This window comes from Oncorhynchus masou, chromosome 12 (assembly GCF_036934945.1).
Source record: "Oncorhynchus masou masou isolate Uvic2021 chromosome 12, UVic_Omas_1.1, whole genome shotgun sequence".
Taxonomy (NCBI): domain Eukaryota; kingdom Metazoa; phylum Chordata; class Actinopteri; order Salmoniformes; family Salmonidae; genus Oncorhynchus; species Oncorhynchus masou.
In genome coordinates, this window is record NC_088223.1 from 11,145,548 (window position 1) to 11,172,326 (window position 26,779).

General features: G+C 45.1%; 1 protein-coding gene across 1 annotated transcript in view; it reads right to left on the bottom strand.

Moving 5' to 3' along the window:
• Positions 1–25,419, bottom strand: part of LOC135549538 (zinc finger CCCH domain-containing protein 13-like) — a 76,998-nt gene extending 51,579 nt beyond the window's left edge. The window contains exon 1 of the mRNA XM_064979566.1: positions 24,848–25,419. Within this exon, the coding sequence (XP_064835638.1) occupies positions 24,848–24,907 (60 nt within the window). The 5' untranslated portion in view covers positions 24,908–25,419. The remainder of the gene's footprint in view (positions 1–24,847) is intronic.
• Positions 25,420–26,779: the final 1,360 nt, after the last annotated feature.

A 26,779-nucleotide genomic window follows, 5' to 3' on the forward strand; every position in this document is an offset into this window, starting at 1 on the left:
CTTTAGTAGTGGTTTATTTTAAGCAATTCAATCATGAAGGCCTGAGCCACGCTGGCTCCTCTGAACAGTTGATGTTGGTGTGTATGTTACTCTTAAGCATTTATTTGGGGCTGCAATCTGAGGTGCAGTTAATTGCCAATTTCTGAGGCTGGTAACTCTAATGATCTGCAGCAGAGGTGCAGTAGAGGTAACGCTGAGTCTTCCTTTCCTGTGGAGGTCCTCATGAGATCCAGTTTCATCATAGCGCTTGATGGTTTTTGCGACTGCACTTAAAGAAATTATCAAAGTTCTTGAAATGTTCCGGATTGACTGACCTTCATGTCTCAAAATAATGATGGACTGTCGTTTCTCTTTGCTTATTTGAGCTGTTCTTGTCACTTTTTAATGATTTTTTTAATTTAACCTTTATTTAACCAGGAAGGGCTCATTGAGATTAAAAATATATTTTTCAAGAGCGTCCTGGCCAAGATAGGCAGCACCAAGTCATTACAAAAATTACAGACGAACAACATGAAAAACTACAAGTAATCTAGTAAAAACCATTGAATTCACAAGAGTATAAAACAGCAAATTAAAAACATTGACAGGTCAGGGAATCAGTCTCAAAATCCTTCATCAGTGATTTAAAAACACCAATCGGGACAAGTTCTTCCAGTTTAAAAGTTTTTTGTAAGGCTTTCCAAGACGATGGCACAGATTATTTGGAACAGTTAGCAGGATAAAGTCCAGCGAACGAAGAGAGTCCCCACCACATTTCTGAACAATAAAAATGCCCAAATAAAAAGGTAGTAAACCCAAAATGGCTTTGTAAATAAAAGTGTACCAGTGCCTGAGCCTACGAGTGACTAGAGAAGGCCAGCCAACCCTGGTATACAAAGTGTAGTGGTGCGTAAGGCTTTTGCAGTTTAAAATAAATCTTAAAGTGCCACTGTAAAAAGTGTCAATTGATCTCAAACACTGAGCGGAAGCATTCATATATAAAACATCCCCATAGTCTAGTAAAGGCATAAATGTAGCTGATACTACAAGCCTCCTTCTGGCTTCAAAAGAAAAACAGGCCTTATTCCTCAAATAAAATCCCAATTTCAGCTTCAATTTGTTTGTAAGTTGTTGAATATGCAATTTAAAAGAGAGGCCATCATCAATTAAAATTCCAAGATATTTATATGAGGTTACAACCTCAATCTCCTTGCCCATAATATGGACTTGGTCTTTTACCAAATAGAGCTATCTTCTGAATACCAAACCTATACCATGTCACAACACAACTGATTGGCTCAAATGCATTAAGGAAAGAAATTCCACAAATGAACTTTTAACAAGGCACACCTGTTAATTGAAATGCATTCCAGGTGACTACCTCATGAAGCTGGTTGAGTCTCTCCTCTCACCGAGTCTATATGTCTCTCCTCTCTCTGAGTCTATATGTCTCTCCTCTCTCTGAGTCTATATGTCTCTCCTCTCTCTGAGTCTATATGTATCCCCTCTCAATTCAATTTCAATTTAGGGGCTTTATTGGCATGGGAAACATGTTTATATTGGCAAAGCAAGGGAAGTAGATAACAAACAAAAGTGAAATAAACAAAAATGAACAGTAGACATTACACTCACAGACGTTCCAAAATAAAGACATTTCAAATGTCATATTATGTCTATATACAGTGTTGTACCGATGTGCAAATAGGAAAAATAAATCAACATAAATATGGGTTGTATTTACAGTGGTGTTTGTTCTTCACTGGTTGCCCTTTTCTTGTGGCAACAGGTCACACAACTTGCTGCTGTGATGTCGCACTGTGGTATTTCACCCAATAGATATGGGGGTTTCTCAAAATTGGGTTTGTTTTTAGAATTATTTGTGGATCTGTGTAATCTGAGGGGAAATATGTGTCTCTAATATGGTCATACATTTGGCAGGACGTTAGGAAGTGCAGCTCAGACAATATCATACAGACACGTCTCTGTGGCCTGACCCCCTGCTGGTTGAGATTCGGAGTCATACAGAACTGTTGGGATGAAACATGATGAATGAATTACCTGCTGCTGCTGAGACAGATAGGGTGAGGTTGAGGGTGTGTGTGTGTGTGTGTGTGTGTGTGTGTGTGTGTGTGTGTGTGTGTGTGTGTGTGTGTGTGTGTGTGTGTGTGTGTGTGTGTGTGTGTGTGTGTGTGTGTGTGTGTGTGTGTGAGGAGCCTGAAAGTAATCACAGTGTGTGTGTGTGTGTGTGTGTGTGTTCATGCATTTTGTATATAGTATCAACCTCCTCAGACACACAGACATCGATGACAAATACATACACACACACACACACACACACACACGCACGCACACACGCACGCACGCACGCACACACACACACACACACACACACACACACACACACACACACACACACACACACACACACACACACACACACACACACACCGATCATTAGCTTCAGTAGCACATTCAGCCTGCATGCGCCTTTGACAGAACCATTTAAAGAGCTTTGGTTCAAAGGTTAGCGGGGGCATTCACCAAAAGCAGACAGCTTCGTCGGCTGCCATTTTGCTTTGCTTTAAAGCACATAAATCTATACTGAGCATAGCAAACATTAGGAACAGCTTCATAATATTGACTTCCACATTCACCCCCTCCCTCGTCTCCTCTAGAACTGCCTCAATTCATCTGGGCATGGACTGTGCAAGGTGTCGAAAGAGTGTTTCGCTGGGATGCTGGCCCATGCTGACTCCAAAGCTTACCATAGTTGTGTCAAGTTGTCTCGATGTCCTTTGTGTGGTGGACCATTCTTGATACACACCGAAAACTGTTGAGCGTGAAAAAAAAAACAGCAACGCTGCAGTTCTTGAAACACAAACCGATGCGCCTGGCACCTAACACCAAACCCCATTCAAAAGCACTTCAATCTGTTGTCTTGCCCATTCAGCCTCTGAATGGCATACATACACAATCTGTGTCTCAATTGTCTATGTCATCCCTTTTCTATTATGGCTATAATTTAACACATTTACCTCCAGAAATTTGTCCATTTACCTCTAGAAATGTGTCCATTTACCTCTAGAAATGTGTCCATTTACCTCTAGAAATGTGTCAATTTACCTCCAGAAATGTGTCCATTTACCTCTAGAAATGTGTCCATTTACCTCCAGAAATGTGTCCATTTACCAGTAGAAATGTGTCCATTTACCTCTAGAAATGTGTCCATTTACCTCCAGAAATGTGTCCAATTACCTCTAGAAATGTGTCCAGTTACCTCTAGAAATGTGTCCAGTTACCTCTAGAAATGTGTCCATTTACCTCCAGAAATGTGTCCAGTTACCTCTAGAAGTGTGTCCATTTACCTCTAAAAATGTGTCCAGTTACCTCTAGAAATGTGTCCATTTACCAGTAGAAATGTGTCCATTTACCTCTAGAAATGCGTCCATTTACCGCCAGAAATGTGTCCATTTACCTCTAGAAATGTGTTCACCATCCACTGAAGTAGCTAGCAAGTTTAGGTGTTGCCTTGGTAACAGGTGTTGCCTTGGTAACAAAACAAACAGACTTGCTAGTTTAGCTGACCAAACCATCGGTTCTAGCATGCTATTATGACAATCGAATTCAACAATGCTAATAACGTTTTCAATTTTAATTTTGCTTTCAAAAGCAGCACAAAACATTTAACATGTAAGAATGAACTAAAGCCATCGAATCCTACCGATATACCGTGCATTAAATATACCGTGCATTGATATTTACCTAATAATAAGGAATTTCCCTCGACCACGCCCACAAATTGTGGAAAACAAAGATTCTTTCCTATTGACCCCCATTGTAAAAGAGCCGACATCATCGTCTACCCAGTATCCATGTCGTCTACATGTCGCTATGTGCGTGGAAAACATTTCATCACAGGTAAGACTTTTAACTTGTTTAGTACAGGGCCTTTGTTACTCCACTCATTACTTGTAGCTGTTTAGTCCGTTTGTTTGTGTTGTTGTGTTCTTGGCGAGCTTAATGTTGTGGTCGGTAGCTAGCTAGCACTCACTCACTCAAGTGGCTGCTAGCATCGTCATGAAAGGGGCATGAGGGAAGCCCTACAATAACGTTTTTCTAAGTAGTGAGAAAGCCTGGGAGCAGGCAATGTTGAAAAGTCATCTTTAAACATGTGGTACTTTTCTTAAATGTAGTTTTATAATTGACTAAAACAAGTAGACAACAAGATATTGCATTTGAAAAAGGTAACCTAGGTAACCACAGTGTTACGGAGTCTAGTTGATAGGTATTCGACTACCCGGACTGTTCCCCAGATTCCGTGTGTAGGGATGTGTACAATGCATGACAAGGCTATTGAACTTGACATTGGTGTCTGTCTCTATTCCTTTATCCAATACTGGATAACATGGTATCAGAAGTGGCTCGGAAAACACACGTTTGTTATTTTTGTAGCTAAGTACAGTATAGGCGCAGTTACGTTCCATATGCGAACACACACCGTTTCCTACTCACAACACTGATCAACTCATTGTTAGCTGGCTAGCTAGCATCACTACCTACCTCGATGACTGAAGGCAAAGAAATCTTCTATTCCATCGCTATGGCAGTGAACATTCCGCCACCAAATCCCATGATTCTCACAGGGGACTGGAATACTAATTGGGACAACATCAGGGATGAATTTGAGGACTATGCGCTGGCGACCGGTCTACATGAGAAACCTAACGAGGTACAAGTGGCAACTCTGAGGAGTTTAATGGGCAGCGAATGCAGGCATATCTACATTTACATTTACATTTAAGTCATTTAGCAGACGCTCTTATCCAGAGCGATCTACCGGCACAATCTCACCCTCACAGCACGACAACAGGGTGATGCAAAGGCTATATTGGATGCATTGGAGAATTACTTCAAACCCGCCAGAAACGTCATTTACGAGCGGTTCGTTTTCAGAAGCTGCAAACAGGAAGAGGGTGAGTCAGTACACAACTTTGTAACCCGTTTGAGAGAAAATAAAATCCGCCACTTGTGAATACGGGGCATTGAAAGATGAATTGATTTGTGACAAAATAGTACTGGGTATTGCAAATGAGGATACGCGCCGGCGTCTACTGAGGGAGAGAGACTTAACATTAGTAACTGCCATCGAAATGTGCCGCACTGCTGAAGTCACTGACATGAGAATGAGAGCAATGGAAATCGAAACCCCACGCTCCGACGTTGATACTGTTCACGCTGTTGCTAGGCAGGCATTCAGACAAAACCAATCGAGGCAGAGCAATTCACCACGAACGGTGAACACAGAGAGCCCCGTAGCATGTAAATACTGTGGGAATACACACACACACACGTGGCAAAGAGCACTGCCCTGCCTACGGAAAACCATGCAGAGCTTGTGGAACTAATAATCACTTTTCAAAAGTGTGTCTCAAAAGCAAAAGAAGGGTGAGTGAGGGCAAGATTCACTGTGTTGATGATGTCACTCAATGTTCAGAACAGTGAAAGTGACATTTACGTGCATGAATCCATTGGGGCTGTACACTCAAGAGGGAAGAAATGGTGTGTGACACTACGATTACACAACAAGCAACAACAATGTCAACTGGATTCCGGTGCCACATGCAACGTAATGAGCTACAAAGAAAAAATCAATCTGGCACCTGACACACATCTATTGCCCAGCGATACTAGACTAAAGCTGTACTCAGGAGAGCTAATGAGCTCTATGGGCACCTTTGAGACCGAATGTGTTATTCGGGGACGCAAACACAAGCTGGAGTTTGAGATTGTGAAAACCAGTCAACATCCTCTCCTCTCAGGCTCTACATGCGAACGCCTGGGACTGATGCAGTTCACTGTACCTGCACATTGTGGATCATGTCCAGCATGGACGCCGGTCCAAAGAACAACTACTCAGCAGATATGACGATGTATTCAACATGCCCATTGAATCTGTGCCTGGGGAGGTACACTTTGAAGTGGATGAGAGCATCACTCCAGTCCAGTGTGCTCCACGCAATGTGCCCATGGCAATGAAAGTGGCTGTGAAGGCCCAGCTGGACAAGTATGAGGCCGATGGCCACATGACATCTGTGACTGAACCAACTGACTGGATCAGCAATATGTTCATAGTGAAAAAACTAGAGAAGCTGAGGGTCTGCATCGACCCAAAGCATCTGAACCAAGCACTGAAACAATCCCACTACATCATGCCGACACTAGAGGATGTCCTCTATAAGCTTCCCAAGGCCAGGATTTTCACCTTGGTGGATGCCCGAGATGCATTCCTTCAATGCAAGCTGGATGAAGAAAGCAGCTTCATGACTACCTTCTGGACCCCCTGGGGTCGGAAAAAGCTGGCTCAAGCTACCGTTTGGTGTCTCAGTGGTGTCTGAGATATACCAACGCAAGCAGCACGAGTTACTGGCTGGGCTCAAGGGCATTGAACCCATCGCCAATGATGACCTGATCGTAGGCTGTGGTGACACAGACGAAGAAGCAGAACGCGACCACGATGTGAAGCTCCTGGCACTGATGGAGCGCTGCCGATCAGTTAAGCTTCGTCTTGGCCTGAAGAAGCTGCAGTTCAAGGTGAAAGACGTCCACTTCCATGGCCACATTCTCTCAGCCAAAAGGCCTGAAGCCGGACCCAGACAAGGTCCGAGCGATCATTGACATGCCAAAACCGTCTGATGCAAAAGGAGTACCGCGTCTCATCGGTTTTGCAAACTATCTTGCAAAGTTCATGCCACACCTATCAGCAGTCTGTGAGCCTCTGCGCCGATTGATGGACAAAGACACACCATGTCACTGGCTACCCAAGCACGAGGCCGCAGTGCAGGAGATGAAATCTCTGGCTTCATTCATGCCAGTGTTGCGCTACTACGACGTCACGAAGCCTGTCACAATCCAGAGCGACTCTAGCCAAAGGGGACTTGGATGCTGCCTTATGCAGGAAGGCCAGCCCGTTGCGTTTGCCTCGAGAGCGCTCACCCCCACCAAACAAAACTATGCACAAATTGAGAGAGAGTGCCTCAGCATCGTCTTCTCCTGCCAGCGATTCCATCACTACTTATATGGTCGGGAGCAGGTCACCGCTAAAACTGACCACAAACCACTCATTGCAATATTCAGTTAACGCAATGCACCCAAAAGGCTTCAAAGCATGCTCCTGACTCTGCAAAACTACAGCCTAAAGGTCATTTAAAAGCCAGGACCAGAGATGTAAATCAGGGACACACTGAGCAGGGCAACAGCACAATGTACAGGCAGAGGCACTGCCTATCAGCGGCATGCCATCTGTTCGCTACAGCAGGACCAACAAGATGTTCAACAGATCAATCAGGCAGACTACTTAAACGTCACAGATCACCGCCTACGCCAGATCAGGCAACACACTGACAAGGACGAACAACTACAGTCACTGAAATCCATGGCTCTCGCGGGTTGGCCATACCTGAAAGAGGAGACACCTTTCACAGTGAGAGAATACTGGCCCTTTCGAGATGAGATCAGCGTGCAAAATGGCGTCTTGTTCAGAGGTCAGAAGGTCATTATTCCCAAATCACTACGTCCAGAGATGCTTACCCGCATACACTCCAGTCACGTTGGAGGTGACGCATGCTACCGCCAGGCTCGTGAAACATTATACTGGCCAAACATGCAAGCAGAAATTAAAGACTTTGTTAGCAACTGTACCACATGCAACGAGTACGCTCATGAACAGCAAAAGGAAACCATGATTTCACACGAACTGCCCACAAGGGTCTGGCAAATCGTCAGCATGGACTTGTTCAGCCACAGACAAAAGGACTATCTTCTCATCGTTGATCACTACTCTGACTTTTGGGAAATTGAACTGCTCCCTGACTTGTCTGCAGAGACGGTCATAAACCACTGCAAGGCGCAGTTTGCAAGGCAAGGTCAGCCTGACAAGGTAATCACAGACAATGGCCCACAATTCACTGCACAGTTCAAGCGTTTCACCTCAGAATGGGAGTTTGACCATGTGACCTCCTCTCCAAGACACCCAAAAGCAAATGGCAAGGCAGAATCAGCTGTCAAGATTGCAAATAACCTGTTAAACAGGGCAATGCGAACAACAACTACCCATGGAAAGCGATCTTACAGTGGAGGAACACACCCACCGAAAACATGGACAGCAGCCCAGCACAATGCCTTCTGTCCAGACGTCTGAAGACTACCATCCCCGTAGCTAACAAGCTACATGAGCCCTGCGTCACGGACAAACTGCGTCACAGAAAGCACCTCGCTAAGTGCTTCTACGACCGGAAGGCTCGAGACCTACCAGAGCTGGAGGTGGGTGAAACGATAAGGATGAAACCGCTGCCGGGAGACCACACAGGACTCTGGAGGCTGGGCACATGCCTGCAGAGAGTTGTACCACGTTCTTACCTGGTTGATGTTGGTGGCTCCCTCTATCGTCGCAATCGGGTGGATCTGCGCGTAGCAGAGCAGACAAACCAGAACACGCCATACACTCACCTAGATGAGCTGGATCACAGTCCAGGCCTAAGGGTAAGGGGCCCAGAATTAAGACATGAGCCAACTGAAGGTGAGGCTTCTACCCCACCAAGCTCTCCAGCTCGTGGCCCTAATCCTGCCCCTGTCAGAGCCAATACTTACTCACGGGTGGGTCGGCTATGCAAGCCACCGGACAGGCTTACTCTGTAAGCCTTAACTTGTCGTCTGTTAATTAAACTTTTTTTTTTAAAGGAAGATGACAACTGAAGTAAAAAGAAAATGTCATGCTTTTTCAATTGTTATGACTTGACTGTTAAGAACTTAATGTCATGCCTTTATGTTTGCACTTTCTATTGAAAAGGACGATGTTACGGAATCTAGTTGATAGGTATTCGACTACCTGGACTTTTCCCCAGACTCCACGTCTAGGGATTTGTACAATGCATAACAAGGCTATTGAACTTGACATTGGTGTGTGTCTCTATTCCTTTATCCAACATATCATACTGAAACACACAGGTTGTTTTCCCCACAGGCGGGCAGGGCCGCGACGTTCTATCTAATACAGACTGGGAAATAATGCATGCTCTAGAATGCCCTTCAAGCTAATCAGAAACGAGAATTCAACAATGCCATCGTCTGAATTGGAATATTGCACACTTAGGTTTTAAAAGCAATATTAAACATTTATCTCTTTCTTGTTTGTTTAAAGGTTAAGGTTTCCATGGTGACAAATGTATAATGGATGAACATGGTTCTTAATGAGGATAAGACAGTGGTTCCATCTGATGGTTCTTAATGAGGATAAGACAGTGGTTCCACCTGATGGTTCTTAATGAGGATAAGACAGTGGTTCCACCTGATGGTTCTTAATGAGGATAAGACAGTGGTTCCACCTGATGGTTCTTAATGAGGATAAGACAGTGGTTCCACCTGATGGTTCTTAATGAGGATAAGACAGTGGTTCCACCTGATGGTTCTTAATGAGGATAAAACAGTGGTTCCACCTGATGGTTCTTAATGAGGATAAGACAGTGGTTCCATCTGATGGTTCTTAATGAGGATAAGACAGTGGTTCCACCTGATGGTTCTTAATGAGGATAAGACAGTGGTTCCACCTGATGGTTCTTAATGAGGATAAGACAGTGGTTCCACCTGATGGTTCTTAATGAGGATAAGACAGTGGTTCCACCTGATGGTTCTTAATGAGGATAAGACAGTGGTTCCACCTGATGGTTCTTAATGAGGATAAAACAGTGGTTCCACCTGATGGTTCTTAATGAGGATAAGACAGTGGTTCCACCTGATGGTTCTGAATGAGGATAAGACAGTGGTTCCACCTGATGGTTCTTAATGAGGATAAGACAGTGGTTCCACCTGATGGTTCTTAATGAGGATAAGACAGTGGTTCCACCTGATGGTTCTGAATGAGGATAAGACAGTGGTTCCACCTGATGGTTCTGAATGAGGATAAGACAGTGGTTCCACCTGATGGTTCTGAATGAGGATAAGACAGTGGTTCCACCTGATGGTTCTTAATGAGGATAAGACAGTGGTTCCACCTGATGGCTCTTAATGAGGATAAGACAGTGGTTCCACCTGATGGTTCTTAATGAGGATAAGACAGTGGTTCCACATGATGGTTCTTAATGAGGATAAGCCAGTGGTTCCACCTGATCAGACATTTGATGGTTCTTAACGAAGATAAGACTGTGGTTATTAGCATGTTTTGACCACTCCTATATAAATGTTAGATAATCGGACACTCAACAAGAAGGTCTGATTTCATTATTACTGAAACAGGATCCAGGTGGTAAATCTAAAGATCCAGTGCATAGAATTAACAAAAAGGTATTGTCAAATATTATTCATCCTAATCAGACAGTTTTTTTGCATAGACAATACATTAGAGATAATATAAGACAAGTACTGGAAACAATAGAACACTATGAAATATCTGGGAAACCAGGCCTGGTATTCATAGCTGACTTTGAAAAGGCTTTTGATAAAGTATGACTGGAGTTTATACATAAATACCTGGAATATTTCCATTTTGGAGAATCTCTTATAAAATGGGTTGAAGTTATGTATAGTAACCCCAGGTGTAAAATAGGAAATAAAGGCTACTTCTCGGAAAATTTAAACTATCAAGAGGAGTAAAACAAGGTTGTCCACTGTCAGCATATATATTTATTATCGCCATTGAAATGTTAGCTAATAAAATCAGATCCACCAATAATATTAAGGGATTAGAAATCCAGGGCTCAAAAACAAAGGTGTCATTGTACGCTGATGATTCATGTTTTCTTTTAAGCCTCATAGAGGATCTAGATACTTTTGCTAACCTCTCTGGATTACAACTAAATTATGAGTGTTCTATATTATGTATTGGATCATTAAAAAAATGTAACTTTTACATTACTGTGTAGTTTACCAATAAAAGGGTCTGATGGGGATGTGGACACACTCGCCATTCATATCCCGAAGTAAAGAAATGATCTCACAACAATACAATTTAGTAGAACGTTATTTGTGGATAAATCACCCTGATTAACTCTTCATTAAATAGTTTCATTAAATAACACCCGCAAAAAAAACAGTCTCAACGTCAACGGTGAAGAGGAGACTCCGGGATGCTGGCCTTCTAGGCAGAGTTCCTCTGTCCAGTGTCAACGTCAACAGTGAAGAGGAGACTCCGGGATGCTGGCCTTCTAGGCAGAGTTCCTCTGTCCAGTCTCAACGTCAACAGTGAAGAGGAGACTCCGGGATGCTGGCCTTCTAGGCAGAGTTCCTCTGTCCAGTGTCAACGTCAACAGTGAAGAGGAGACTCCGGGATGCTGGCCTTCTAGGCAGAGTTCCTCTGTCCAGTCTCAACGTCAACGGTGAAGAGGAGACTCCGGGATGCTGGCCTTCTAGGCAGAGTTCCTCTGTCCAGTCTCAACGTCAACGGTGAAGAGGCGACTCCGGGATGCTGGCCTTCTAGGCAGAGTTCCTCTGTCCAGTCTCAACGTCAACGGTGAAGAGGAGACTCCGGGATGCTGGCCTTCTAAGCAGAGTTCCTCTGTCCAGTCTCAACGTCAACGGTGAAGAGGCGACTCTGGGATGCTGGCTTTCTAGGCAGAGTTCCTCTGTCCAGTCTCAACGTCAACGGTGAAGAGGAGACTCCGGGATGCTGGCCTTCTAAGCAGAGTTCCTCTGTCCCGTGTCTGTGTTCTTTTGTCCATATTAATCTTATCTTTTTATTAGTCAGTCTGAGATTTGGCTTTTTCTTTGCAACTCCTCCTAAAAGGCCAGCATTCTGGAGTCTCCCCTTCACTGTTGACGTTGAGACTGGTGTTTTGCGTGTACTATTTAATGAAGCTGCCAGTTGAGGACTTGTGAAGCATCTGTTTCTCAAACTAGACACTCTAATGTACTTGTCCTCTTGCTCAGTTGTGTACCGGGGCTTCCCACTCCTCTTTCTATTCTGGTTAAGGCCAGTTTGCACTGTTCTGTGAAGGGTGTAGGACACAGCATTGTACAAGATCTTCAGTTTCTCACATGGAATAGCCTTCATTTCTCAGAACAAGAATCAAATCAAATCAAATTGATTTATATAGCCCTTTGTACATCAACTGATATCTCAAAGTGCTGTACAGAAACCCAGCCTAATAAAACCCCTGACGAGTTTCAGAAGAAAGTTATTTGTTTCTGGCGGGTATGTGTATGTACGTATATATATATATATATATATATATATATATATATACTTACCCCCCCCCCCCCCAAAAAAACATATATATTTACCCCAAAAATATATGAGGGATAGGAAATTATGCTGAAAATTACATTGATGGATGGAAGCTACAATCTAGCCGCAATTTTAAAACTGATCTACCCCCTAAAACATAAAACCTATTTAAAAAACAACAGAGACTGTGGTTCCACCTAATTCCACCTCTTTAGTGGAAGGTTCTGGTGACCTGCAGCTTACTGTATTTAACACGCTATATAACAGTACATACACCTGACATATAGTAACATAGACAACACAGTAGGTGATATCTGTATCTACAAGCACACGGTAATCTGTGTTCAGACTGGATATGACCGTCCAGACGTGATCCTTCTCTAGTAAGGAAGGAGGGAGAGGGGAAAACGAGGTGAGAGATATGTACTGAGGGAGAGCTAGATTGAGAATGAGAGATGTAAATATGGAGGGAGGGAGGGAGAGAGGGATGGATGGATGGAAAGAGACGGTTGTAGCATGTGCTTACATTTACATTTACATTTAAGTCATTTAGCAGACGCTCTTATCCAGAGCGACTTACAAATTGGTGAATTCACCTTCTGACATCCAGTGGAACAGCCACTTTACAATAGTGCATCTGTTTCTGACCTCGTTCACTCCTCTGTCGGTAGACTGGCTAAATTATTCAAAAACACACGTGCATACTGACATACACAACACAGCGTTCCGCACAGAAAGTCCCCCCCTCCTCAGACGAAGCTCCAAGGCCGGATCTATAAATACACACTTCCTGTGCCCAGCACATAACCCCACGACATATCCACACACACACACACACACACACACACACACACACACACGCACACACACACACACACACGCACACACACACACACACACTGCTGCAGAGCTGAATTCCAGAATTCCCAACAGGGCGGATCGGATTTCTGGTAGCATGACCACGCCCATCCGGTCTCCTCCTTAACCTAATCACCAGGATTGCTATGGAAACGACAGACAGTCTGTCTGCCTGTCTGTTTGTCTGTCTGTCTGCCTGCCTGTCTGTCTCTATCAGGCTAATATACTTTATTGTTTGAAACCTGTATGTTTTATTTTATATTACCTTGCTTCAAAGTAGCCTATAGGAAAAACGCGACCATGGAAACGCGGAGGGAATAATTTTAGAGTTTCAAATTTGGGGAAGCGTAACAATTTATCCTACAATTTATTTCTACCTTTCTGAGTGCCAGTTATTATTTTCATCCCTATTCCCTTCCGCTAGTCTCACACCCTATCTCCTTTCCCCATCCCCTAGTCTCACACCCTATCTCCTTTCCCCATCCCCTAGTCTCACACCCTATCTCCTTTCCCCATCCCCTAGTCTCACACCCTATCTCCTTTCCCCATCCCCTAGTCTCACACCCTATCTCCTTTCCCCATCCCCTAGTCTCTCACCCTATCTCCTTTCCCCATCCCCTAGTCTCACACGCTATCTCCTTTCCCCATCCCCTAGTCTCACACCCTATCTCCTTTCCCCATCCCCTAGTCTCACACCCTATCTCCTTTCCCCATCCCCTAGTCTCTCACCCTATCTCCTTTCCCCAACCCCTAGTCTCACACCCTATCTCCTTTCCCCATCCCCTAGTCTCACACCCTAGCTCCTTTCCCCATCCCCTAGTCTCACACCCTATCTCCTTTCCCCATCCCCTAGTCTCACACCCTATCTCCTTTCCCCATCCCCTAGTCTCACACCCTATCTCCTTTCCCCATCCCCTAGTCTCACACCCTATCTCCTTTCCCCATCCCCTAGTCTCACACCCTATCTCCTTTCCCCATCCCCTAGTCTCACACCCTATCTCCTTTCCCCATCTCCTAGTCTCACACCCTATCTCTTTTCCCCATCTCCTAGTCTCACACCCTATCTCCTTTCCCCATCTCCTAGTCTCACACCCTATCTCCTTTCCCCATCCCCTAGTCTCACACCATATCTCCTTTCCCCATCTCCTAGTCTCACACCCTATCTCCTTTCCCCATCCCCTAGTCTCACACCCTATCAAAACAAAAGTACTCTTTTCTCTGTATATATCAATGACGTCGCTGTTGCTGCGAGTGATTCCTTGATCCACCTCTACGCAGACGACACCATTCTGTATACATCTGGCCCTTCTTTGGACACTGTGTTAACAAACACCAAAAACGAGCTTCAATGTTAAACAACACTCCTCCAACTGCTCATAAACACTAGTAAAACTACATGCATGCTCTTCAACCGTTCGCTGCCCGCAATCTAAAAATCGGTTTCCTATTTCGTAACAAAGCCTCAATCACTCACGCTGCCAAACATACCCTCGTAAAACTGACTATCCTACCGATCCTTGACTTCGGCGATGTCATTTACAAAATAGCCTCCAACACTTTACTCAGCAAATTGGATGCAGTCTATCACAGTGCCATCCATATGCCACCCACCACTGCGACCTGTATGCTCTCGTCAGCTGGCCCTCGCTACATATTTGTCGCCAAACCCACTGGCTCCAGGTCATCTATAAGTCTTTGCTAGGTAAAGCTCCGCCTTATCTCAGCTCACTGGTCACCATAACAACACCCACCCGTAGCACGCGCTCCAGCAGGTATATCTCACTGGTCACCATAACAACACCCACTCGTAGCACGCGCTCCAGCAGGTATATTTCACTGGTCATCCCCAAAGCCAATCCCTCCTTTGGGCGCCTTTCCTCCCTGTTCTCTGCTGCCAATGACTGGAACGAATTGCAAAAATTGCTGAAGTTGGACTTATATCTCCCTCACTAACTTTAAACATCAGCTATCTGAGCAGCTAACCGATCACTGCAGCTGTACATAGCCCATCTGTGAATAGACAATCCAATATACCTACCTACCTCATCCCCATATTGTTTTTGTATGTACTTTTCTGCTCTTTTGCACAGCAGTATTTCTACCTGCACATCATCATCTGCACATCTATCACTCCAGTGTTCGTTTTATAAATTGTAAATTACTTCGCTACTATGACATATTTATTGCCTTAACTCCTTACTCCATTTGCACACACTGTATATACATTTTTCTATTGTATTATTGACTGTACGTTTTGTTTATACTACGTGTAAATCTGTTGTTTTTTGTCGCACTGCTTTGCTTTATCTTGGCCAGGTCACAGTTGTAAATGAGAACTTGCCTACCTGGTTTAATAAAGGTGAAATTAAAATGTTTTAAATCTCCTAGTCTCGCACCCAATCCATTATTTTTGGCCGGCTAAGGAGTATTGGGGTCTCTGAGGGGCCTTTGGCCTGGTTTGCTAACTACCTCTCTCAAAGAGTGCAGTGTGTAAAATCAGAACATCTGCTGTCTCAGCCACTGGCTGTCACCAAGGGAGTACCCAAAGGCTCGATGCTAGACCCCACGCTCTTCTCAATTTACATCAACAACATAGCTCATGCAGTAGGAACCTCTCTCATCCATTTAAATGCAGATGATACAGTCTTATAATCAGCTGGCCCCTCCCTGGATTTTGTGTTAAACGCTCTACAACAAAGCTTTCTTTGTGTCCAACAAGCTTTCTCTGCCCTTAACCTTGTTCTGAACACCTCCAAAACAAAAGTTAGTATGGATTGCTAAATTGCCTCAGACTTACACCCTTCCCCCTAGTCTCACACCCTATCCCCTAATCTCACACCCTATCCCCTTCCCCCTAGTCTCACACCCTATCCCCTCCCCATAGCCTCACACCCTATCCCCTCCCTAGTCTCACACCCTATCCCCTTCCCCCTAGTCTCACACCCTATCCCCTCCCCATAGCCTCACACCCTATCCCCTCCCTAGTCTCACACCCTATCCCCTCCCCATAGCCTCACACCCTATCCCCTCCCCATAGCCTCACACCCTATCCCCTCCCTAGTCTCACACCCTATCCCTTTCCGCCTAATCTCACACCCTATCCCCTTACCCCTAGTCTCACACCCTATCCCCTCCCTAGTCTCACACGCTATCCCTTTCCGCCTAATCTCACACCCTATCCCCTTACCCCTAGTCTCACACCCTATCCCCTTCCCCCTAGTCTCACACCCTATCCCCTTCCCCCTAGTCTCACACCCTATCCCTTTCCGCCTAATCTCACACCCTATCCCCTTACCCCTAGTCTCACACCCTATCCCCTTCCCCCTAGTCTCACACTCTATCCCTTTCCGCCTAATCTCACACCCTATCCCCCCTAGTCTCACACCCTATCCCCTTCTCATAGCCTCACACCCTATCCCCCCCTAGTCTCATACCCTATCCCCTTACCCCTAATCTCACACCCTATCCCCTTCCCCCTAGTCTCACACTCTATCCCTTTCCGCCTAATTTCACAGCTTATCACTTTCCACCTAATCTCACACCCTATCCCCCCCTAGTCTCACACCCTATCCCCTTCTCATAGCCTCACACCCTATCCCCCCCTAGTCTCATACCCTATCCCCTTCCCATAGCCTCACACCCTATCCCCCCTAGTCTCATACCCTATCCCCTTCCCATAGCCTCACACCCTATCCCCCCCTAGTCTCATACCCTATCCCCTTCCCATAGCCTCACACCCTATCCCCCCCTAGTCTCACACCATATCCCCTTCCCATAGCCTCACACCCTATCCCCCCCTAGTCTCACACCATATCCCCTTCCCATAGCCTCACACCCTATCCCCCCCAGTCTCACACCATATCCCCTTCAGCCTAGTCTCACACCCTATCCCCTTCCCATAGCCTCACACCCTATCCCCCCTAATCTCACACCCTATCCCCTTACCCCTAATCTCACACCCTATCCCCTTCCCATAGCCTCACACCATATCCCCTTCCCATAGCCTCACACCCTATCCCCCCCAGTCTCACACCATATCCCCTTCAGCCTAGTCTCACACCCTATCCCCTCCCCATAGCCTCACACCCTATCCCCCCCTAGTCTCACACCCTATCCCCTCCCCATAGCCTCACACCCTATCCCCCCCTAGTCTCACACCCTATCCCCTCCCCATAGCCTCACACCCTATCCCCTCCCCATAGCCTCACACCCTATCCCCCCCTAGTCTCACACCCTATCCCCTCCCCATAGTCTCACACTCTATCCCTTTCTGCCTAATTTCACAGCCTATCACTTTCCACCTAATCTCACACCCTATCCCCCCCTAGTCTCACACCCTATCCCTTTCCGCCTATTCTCACACCCTATCCCCTTCCCCCTAGTCTCACACCCTATCCCCTTCCCCCTAATCTCACACCCTATCCCCCCCTAGTCTCACACCCTATCCCCCCCTAGTCTCACACCCTATCCCTTTCCGCCTATTCTCACACCCTATCCCCTTCCCCCTAGTCTCACACTCTATCCCCTCCCCCTAGTCTGTTCTATTTCAGTATAAATTAGGTCTGAAAGAACTGGCTAGGTGTAGGTAACATGGTGATGTCATACCTTCACTAAGCATATAGGAGAAGAGACATTATGCTGGTGTTTCTCCTGGACCTTGGGGTCCATCTGACCAGACAGTCCACCCTTTGTTTTCCAGCCCTGCACGATCACACCTGATTCAACAAAACCCTTTAACACCAAACCTTTGGTTAGTTGCCTCAGGTGTGACAGGCCAGTGTAGGTATGGAACAAAGAAGTGGACTGTCTGTCTGGTGGTCCCTTAGGTGGGGTTTGGGAAAGACTGGTTCCACCTATTCAGAGCTGTTATATGTTACTACGACAACCGGGGTAAGGGAAGCCAAGGGGGAGGAGCTAGACTAGAGGTAGAGAGTAGGGTGGAGCCATCATCACTACTTGTTCTCAGGCCAGGCTCAATAGACTTAGACACACACACAATAACATAACATACCATACCAGTCAAAAGTTTGGACACAACAACCCATTCAAGGGTTTTTCTTTATTTTTACTATTTTCTACATTGTAGAATAATAGTGAAGACATCAAAACTCTGAAATAACACATATGGAATCATGTAGTAACCAAAAAAGTGTTAAACAAATCAAAATATATTTTACATGAGATTCTTCAAAGTAGCCACCCTTTGCCTTAATCACAGCTTTGCACACACTTGGCATTCTCTCAAACAGCTTCACGAGGAATGCTTTTCCAACAGTCTTGAAGGAGTTCCCACATATGCTGAGCACATGTTGGCTGCTTTTCCTTCACTCTGCAGTCCAACTCATCCCAAACCATCTCAAGTGGGTTGCGGTCAGGTGATTGTGAAGGCCAGGTCATCTGATGCAGCACTCCATCACTCTGGCCCAGCCAAAGCCCAGACTTGAACCTGATAGAACATCTCTGAAGAGACATGAAAATAGCTATGCAGCGACATTACCCATTCAACCTGACAGAGCTTTAGATGATCTGCAGAGAAGAATGGGAGAAACTCCCTAAATGTTTTACTTTTTTATTTTTATTTCACCTTTATGTAACCAGGGAGGCTAGTTGAGAACACCTTTATGTAACCAGGTAGGCTAGTTGAGAACACCTTTATTTAACCAGGTAGGCTAGTTGAGAACACCTTTATTTAACCAGGTAGGCTAGTTGAGAACACCTTTATTTAACCAGGTAGGCTAGTTGAGAACACCTTTATTTAACCAGGTAGGCTAGTTGAGAACACCTTTATTTAACCAGGTAGGCTAGTTGAGAACACCTTTATTTAACCAGGTAGGCTAGTTGAGAACACCTTTATTTAACCAGGTAGGCTAGTTGAGAACACCTTTATTTAACCAGGAAGGCTAGTTGAGAACACCTTTATTTAACCAGGGAGGCTAGTTGAGAACACCTTTATTTAACCAGGTAGGCTAGTTGAGAACACCTTTATTTAACCAGGTAGGCTAGTTGAGAACACCTTTATTTAACCAGGTAGGCTAGTTGAGAACACCTTTATGTAACCAGGGAGGCTAGTAAAGAACACCTTTATTTAACCAGGTAGGCAAGTTGAGAACACCTTTATTTAACCAGGTAGGCTAGTTGAGAACACCTTTATTTATATATTTAGCCAGGTAGGCTAGTTGAGAACACCTTTATTTAACCAGGTAGGCTAGTTGAGAACACCTTTATTTAACCAGGTAGGCAAGTTGAGAACACCTTTATTTAACCAGGTAGGCAAGTTGAGAACACCTTTATTTAACCAGGTAGGCTAGTTGAGAACAAGTTCTCCTTTGCATCTGCGACCTGGCCAAGATAAAGCATAGCAGTTCGACACATACAACAACACAGAGTTACACATGGGGTAAACAAAACATACAGTCAATAATACAGTAGAACAAAAGAAAACCAAAAGTATATATACAGTGTGTGAAAATGAGGTAAGATAAGGGGGTAAGGCAATAAATAGGCCATGGTGGCGAAGTAATTACAATATAGCAATTAAACACTGTGCAGAAGATGAATGTGCAAGTAGAGATACTGGGTTGCAAAGGAGCAAAGTAAATAAATAAATACAGTATAGGGATGATGTAGGTAGTTCGATGGGCTGTTTACAGATGGGCTATGTACAGGTGCAGTGATCTGTGAGCTGCTCTGACAGCTGGCGCTTAAAGCTAGTGAGGGAGATATGAGTCTCCAGCTTCAGAGATTTTTGCAGTTTGTTTCAGTCATTGGCAGCAGAGAACTGGAAAGAAAGGCGGCCAAAGGAAGAGTTGGCTTTGGTCGTGACCAGTGAGGTACAGTGCCTTGCGAAAGTATTCGGCCCCCTTGAACTTTGCAACCTTTTGCCACATTTAAGGCTTCAAACATAAAGATATAAAACTGTATTTTTTGTGAAGAATCAACAACAAGTGGGACACAATCATGAAGTGGAACGACATTTATTGGATATTTCAAACTTTTTTAACAAATCAAAAACTGAAAAATTGGGCGTGCAAAATTATTCAGCCCCCTTAAGTTAATACTTTGTAGCGCCACCTTTTGCTGCGATTACAGCTGTAAGTCGCTTGGGGTATGTCTCTATCAGTTTTGCACATCGAGAGACTGAAATGTTTTCCCATTCCTCCTTGCAAAACAGCTCGAGCTCAGTGAGGTTGGATGGAGAGCATTTGTGAACAGCAGTTTTCAGTTCTTTCCACAGATTCTCGATTGGATTCAGGTCTGGACTTTGACTTGGCCATTCTAACACCTGGATATATTTATTTTTGAACCATTCCATTGTAGATTTTGCTTTATGTTTTGGATCATTGTCTTGTTGGAAGACAAATCTCCGTCCCAGTCTCAGGTCTTTTGCAGACTCCATCAGGTTTTCTTACAGAATGGTCCTGTATTTGGCTCCATCCATCTTCCCATCAATTTTAACCATCTTCCCTGTCCCTGCTGAAGAAAAGCAGGCCCAAACCATGATGCTGCCACCACCATGTTTGACAGTGGGTATGGTGTGTTCGGGGTGATGAGCTGTGTTGCTTTTACGCCAAACATAACGTTTTGCATTGTTGCCAAAAGGTTCAATTTTGGTTTCATCTGACCAGAGCACCTTCTTCCACATGTTTGGTGTGTCTCCCAGGTGGCTTGTGGCAAACTTTAAATTACACTTTTTATGGATATCTTTAAGAAATGGCTTTCTTCTTGCCACTCTTCCATAAAGGCCAGATTTGTGCAATATACGACTGATTGTTGTCCTATGGACAGAGTCTCCCACCTCAGCTGTAGATCTCTCCAGTTCATCCAGAGTGATCATGGGCCTCTTGGCTGCATCAGTCTTCTCCTTGTATGAGCTGAAAGTTTAGAGGGACGGCCAGGTCTTTTTAGATTTGCAGTGGTCTGATACTCCTTCCATTTCAATATTATCGCTTGCACAGTGCTCCTTGGGATGTTTAAAGCTTGGGAAATCTTTTTGTATCCAAATCCGGCTTTAAACTTCTTCACAACAGTATCTCGGACCTGCCTGGTGTGTTCCTTGTTCTTCATGATGCTCTGCGCTTTTAACGGACCTCTGAGACTATCACAGTGCAGGTGCATTTATACGGAGACTTGATTACACACAGGTGGATTGTATTTATCATCATTAGTCATTTAGGTCAACATTGGATCATTCAGAGATCCTCACTGAACTTCTGGAGAGATTTTGCTGCACTGAAAGTAAAGGGGCTGAATAATTTTGCACACCCAATTTTTCAGTTTTTGATTTGTTAAGAAAGTTTGAAATATTCAATAAATGTTGTTCCACTTCATGATTGTGTCCCACTTGTTGTTGATTCTTCACAAAAAAATACAGTTTTATATATTTATGTTTGAAGCCTGAAATGTGGCAAAAGGTCGCAAAGTTCAAGGGGGCCGAATACTTTCGCAAGGCACTGTATATCTGCTGGAGCGCGTGCTATGAGTGGGTGCTATGGTGACCGGTGAGCTGAGATAAGGCGGGTCTTTACCTAGCAGAGACTTGTAGATAACCTGTAGCCAGTGGATTTGGCGACGAGTTTGAAGCGAGGGCCAACCAATGAGAGTGTACAGGTCGCAATGGTGGGTAGTGTACGGGGCTTTGGTGACAAAACGGATGGCACTGTGATAGACTGCATCCAATTTGCTGAGTAGAATGTTGGAGGCTATTTTATAGATGACATCACCGAAGTCGAGATACAGGTGTGCCAAGGAAGTAGCGTCATACCAAAGAAGAATCAAGGCTGTAATCTCTGCCAAAGTACTGAGTAAAGGGTCTGAATACTTTATCTTTAATACATTGGAGAGAAAAAAATTGAATCTGTTTTTTGCTATGTCATTATGGGGCATTGTGATGTCATTGTGGGGTATTGTGATGTCATTATGGAGTAATTGTGTATAGATTGATGATGTATTTATAAAATCCATTTTAGATTAAGGCTGTAATGTAGAAAATGTCAAAAAGTATGAATGCACTGTACATACAGACCTCCATATATACCTACTGTATGGTACAACAGAGCTCCAAATATGAACTGAGAGATGTTTAATTTCCTATTACTGCAGTGGAACTGACTCCAACCCTGAACAATCTATACTAGGCTACATAGTGCAGTGACGGGGGGAAATCCCAGCCCTGTTCATTTTTTATTGTTTATTTCACTTATGTTTATTATCTACTTCACTTGCTTTGGCAATGTCAACATATGTTTTCCATACCAATAAAACTCTTTGAATTTAATTGAATTGAGAGGAGAGACACAGAGACAGAGAGAGACAGATATCACAGCAGCAAGATTTGTGACCTGTTGCCACAAGAAAAGGGCAACCAGTGAAGAACAAACACCATTGTAAATACAACCCATTTTTATGTTTATTTTCCCTTCTGTACTTTAACTATTTGCACATCATTACAACACTGTATATGGACATAATGACATTTGAAATGTCTTTATTCTTTTTGAACTTCTGTGAGTGTAATGTTTACTGTTAATTTTTTATTGTTTATTATCTACTTCACTTGCTTTGGCAATGTTAGCATATGTTTCCCATGCCAATGAAGCCCCTTAAAATGAATTGAAATTGAATTGCAATAGAGAGACTGCCCTTAAAAGAGTGAGAGGGACCCACTTCCTGTGTCAAATTGCCTCTGACATTCCACACACTCTCTCTATCCCCCCCTCTCTCTCTCTATCCCCCCTCTCTCTCTCTCTCTCTCCCTCTCTCTATCCCTCCCTCTCTATCCCCCTCTCTTTCTCTGTCTCTCTCTCTGTCTCTCTCTCTCTCTCTCTCTCCCTCCCCCTCTCTCTCTCACTATTTTCTCCTCCCTCCTTTGCTCTCTATGGGGGGCTTTGTCTACTATTTCAGGCACAAGAAACTGATTCATTCCCCGAACCAAACATGATCCTCAAAAACACCCAACTTCTCTCTCTCTCTCTCTCTCTCTCTCTCTCTCTCTCACACACACACCATAAAAGTGCTCTCTCGTTTCATACACGCCACAAAAAAGCTAGCACACAAACCCTGGCAGACACACACACACACACAGACTCTGTGGGAAAATCAGTCTTCATCTAAAACCCTGGTACGAATAGATAGGCGCACACACACACACACACACACACACACACACACACACACACACAGAGTCTCTGTGGGATGCAGCAGATGTATGTGGGAAAATCTGGCTTCATCTAAACTTACACGGCAGGAAGTGAAATCACAGACTCATATCATAGGAAATAAATACCAACGCAGACCATGCACTGAGGATTGAACCAGGACACACACACACACACACACACGACCCGTCAGTCACTGGAGGCAGCAAAAGATCTGTATGCCAAGTATGCCAATCTGTGTGTGAGTGCCTTTTGAAGTGTGTATGTCAGTCTCCCCAGGGCTGTCTGAGGTTACTGAGCATTCCGGAGACCACTGATGTGTGTGTGATGTTACCTGTGCCAGCATGAGACACACCTGCCTCCATCTGTGCGGTTTTCTATGGCTCTGTGTGTGTGTGTGTGTGTGTGTGTGTGTGTGTGTGTCTCATCAGGGTCAGATTAGAGGGAGGCAGAGCTTTGGCAGCCAACAGCACCAACTGACCCAGTATGTGCCTGTTGGAGAATCTCAATTGCATCCTCTCTCCTTCTCAAAACAACAAAGTTAAACATTGTGTTTTTATTTTACCTTTATTTAATGAGGAAGGTCAATTCAGAACAAATTCTCATTTTCAATGAAGGCCTAGGAACAGTGGGTTAACTGCCTTGTTCAGGGGCAGAAAGACAGATGTTTACCTTGTCAGCTCGGGGATTCGATCTAGAAACCTTTGCTGTGTGTGACCTCTATACTCCAGCAGATCTGACCACATAGAGAATAGGAGGTTGAGCTACATAATTATATTTTTTAGGCAATTGTGTGTTTTACCATTTTAAGACAATAGCACTTTGCACCCAAGATGGACTGTGGGCTATATGACGACTTGTGCTCTCCTACTAAGACCACAACGATCTCTTCTGGTATGGAGGATAAATTAGCACGGAGCTGGTGAGGGGTGCTGGAGCCCCGGTCGGTTCCAGGAGACTCAAGCATTCCTAACAGTTCGCTTCGTAGCGATTCCCGATGACATCATTCCCATCCATCGCGCACCGCATGGCGTTTCCCCTGCCCCACCCCTTCTTCACACCCCCCGGTTACCGGAGAAGCCCCGGGGTCTCTCACCCATCCTCAACGGACGGGCCCCCGTTTACTCCAGGCCGGCCCTCACCTCAGTATCTGAGAGACACCCACACCCGTACATATACACAGGGCAACCAATCGAAACCCTACCGCAGGAGCCTAAAAGGGCTCGAGCTGAATTACCGGGGGATGGATGGGAGTTAGCGAAGCAGACGCCACAAGAGCAGTTCAAAGCCCATAATAACCTCGATCAGAACGGACCCCCAGTGTCTGAGACACAAAGACCCGGGAGAGACACGGGAGTCACGGGCGGCTCGCGACCAAATATGGGTCGAGTCCAAGATTTACTACCGACCACTATGCCCCCACAGACCACCGAGCAACACACACACACATACACACACACACACACAGAATGCTACCTTATTAACCACGAGCAACACACATGTCAAAGTCATAGCCTATCAATACCCTAAGCTATGGAAACCTCGATTCCGATTTTCCCAGTCCATCGAAGTGATTCATCGGTAGAAATGGAACAATACTTCAATAGAATACACAAAGGACCCGGCAGTCTCGTGCCCTTACCAGCGCGGAGTGAACGAGCAGCGCCGCGATGAGCGCCACGAAACAAGGCGGCAGCTTCATGCTGTGGCCGGGCGGCGCAAGCCTTCACGGGGAAAACAAAAGCGCTTCTCTCCTCTCTCCGTATTCGGTAGGCAGTAGTCTCCAACTTCAGAGCGGACCACCCCTCCTCGCGAACATCCGTCTGGCGTTTTATTAATCCGTCTCGGTAAAACGCTAAACCCGCGTGTGTCCTCTCTGGTAATGGAACCAGGTTTAAAACGATGGGAGATTCCTTCTTCCTGCAGGGGAGCCCCTATTGTCTTTATTTCCTTTAGTCCCTCTCTTTTGGACTTTATGTGCTCGAGACCTGATAGATATACTACCAGGAGACGCCAGCCCTATGCTCTCTGATGTTCCGTTTGGCTACGCGCGTCGGCCTGGGAGAGGGTTTTCACTATAGTTACCCCAGCCACAAAGTTTAAACGGTCAATATCGTAAAACTACATGAAAACAACAATTTACTTTTTGGACTTAATTTAAGGCTAGGGATCGGCATAAGGTTCGCAGTGTGGTGATGTTTAAAATAACCCATTTAAGAGTAACTGTAGAAATAGGCGGAGTTCATGACTTTGTTGCTGTGGTAACTAGGGACGAGCCTGGGAGAGTCAGTATGGCAGGAGGTTGTGTGTGTGTATATGTGTTGGGGGGGGGGGGGGGTGGTCTCCTCTGGTGGGCGAGGCGAGGGTGCCCCCTGCAGCCCCGAATAGGCACCCTCAGGCTGTTCCATCACCACCCCTGACACACACACCTCCCAACGAAACCCCAACCGGGGCGGAAGTAGGGCACCATACCACACTGCAGGGGACATTGGACGCAGCGCCAGGCGGTTATAGGGGGCGTGTCTATGTTCACCGGGTCTCGGGTGTCCCCAAGACCCCCAGACCATCCGGCTACAGGTCCCGTTTTCCAACAGAACAATAATAACCCGAGTCAGAGGACTTTCACACCAACATATAAACTAATTCTAGTCAAAACTGGGTCGCCGTTTAGTAGCCTATACCACTTTTTTTTAAACGTTCAACAATTTTAATTTGCCCAATGAAGGAAGGTGTGTTGCCTATACTCTACCTTTGAATGATGACCCAGACGGATCTCTTTTCCCATTCCATCATATTGAGGTGGACTGACATTAGCCTATTAGTATTAGGCTTGTGAGGGTACATTCCCATGAGACCTCCCCCTCTCCAGCCATTTTGTGTCACCTGTCCTTTGAACACAGAACAGTTTAGCAAAGGAAGGACAGGAGGCAGAGGACACTTTCTATTGAAACACAAATCTGATCAATCAACAGATTGTCTACAGGAGTGTCTTTTGATATAATGGTTGGGTTAAATATTTACCAAATAGTTGTACAAATGACCAATTTAAAATAGGCCTATTAGAAAACACCACAATTAGTATTTTCAGATTCCCTTTACCCTAATATAAAGTAGCCTTAAGTCTGGAATTGTTAGTGTTTTTTCCCCCTCCAATTGGCCTTTTGACCAATCAGATCAGCTCTTTTGCCCATAGGATGTCTTGCTCCCAGATAGAGTAAACAACTTCTTTGCTCGCTTTGAGGACAAGCCTGGGAGAGGCTGACACGGCCCACAACCTGCGGACTCTCCTTCACTGCAGCCGACGTGAGTAAAACGTGCCATCGCAAGGCGGCGTCCCCAGAGCGCAGACCAGCTGGCTGGTGTGTTTACGGACATAATCAATTCCTATCCCAGTCTGCTGTTCCCACATGCTTTAAGAGGGCCATCATTGTTCCGGTTCCCAAGAAAGCTAAGGTAAACTGAGCTAAACGACTACCGCCCCGTAGCACTCACTTCCGTCATCATGAAGTGCTTTGAGAGACGAGTCAAGGACCATATCACCTCCACCCTACCTGACACCCTAGACCCACTCCAA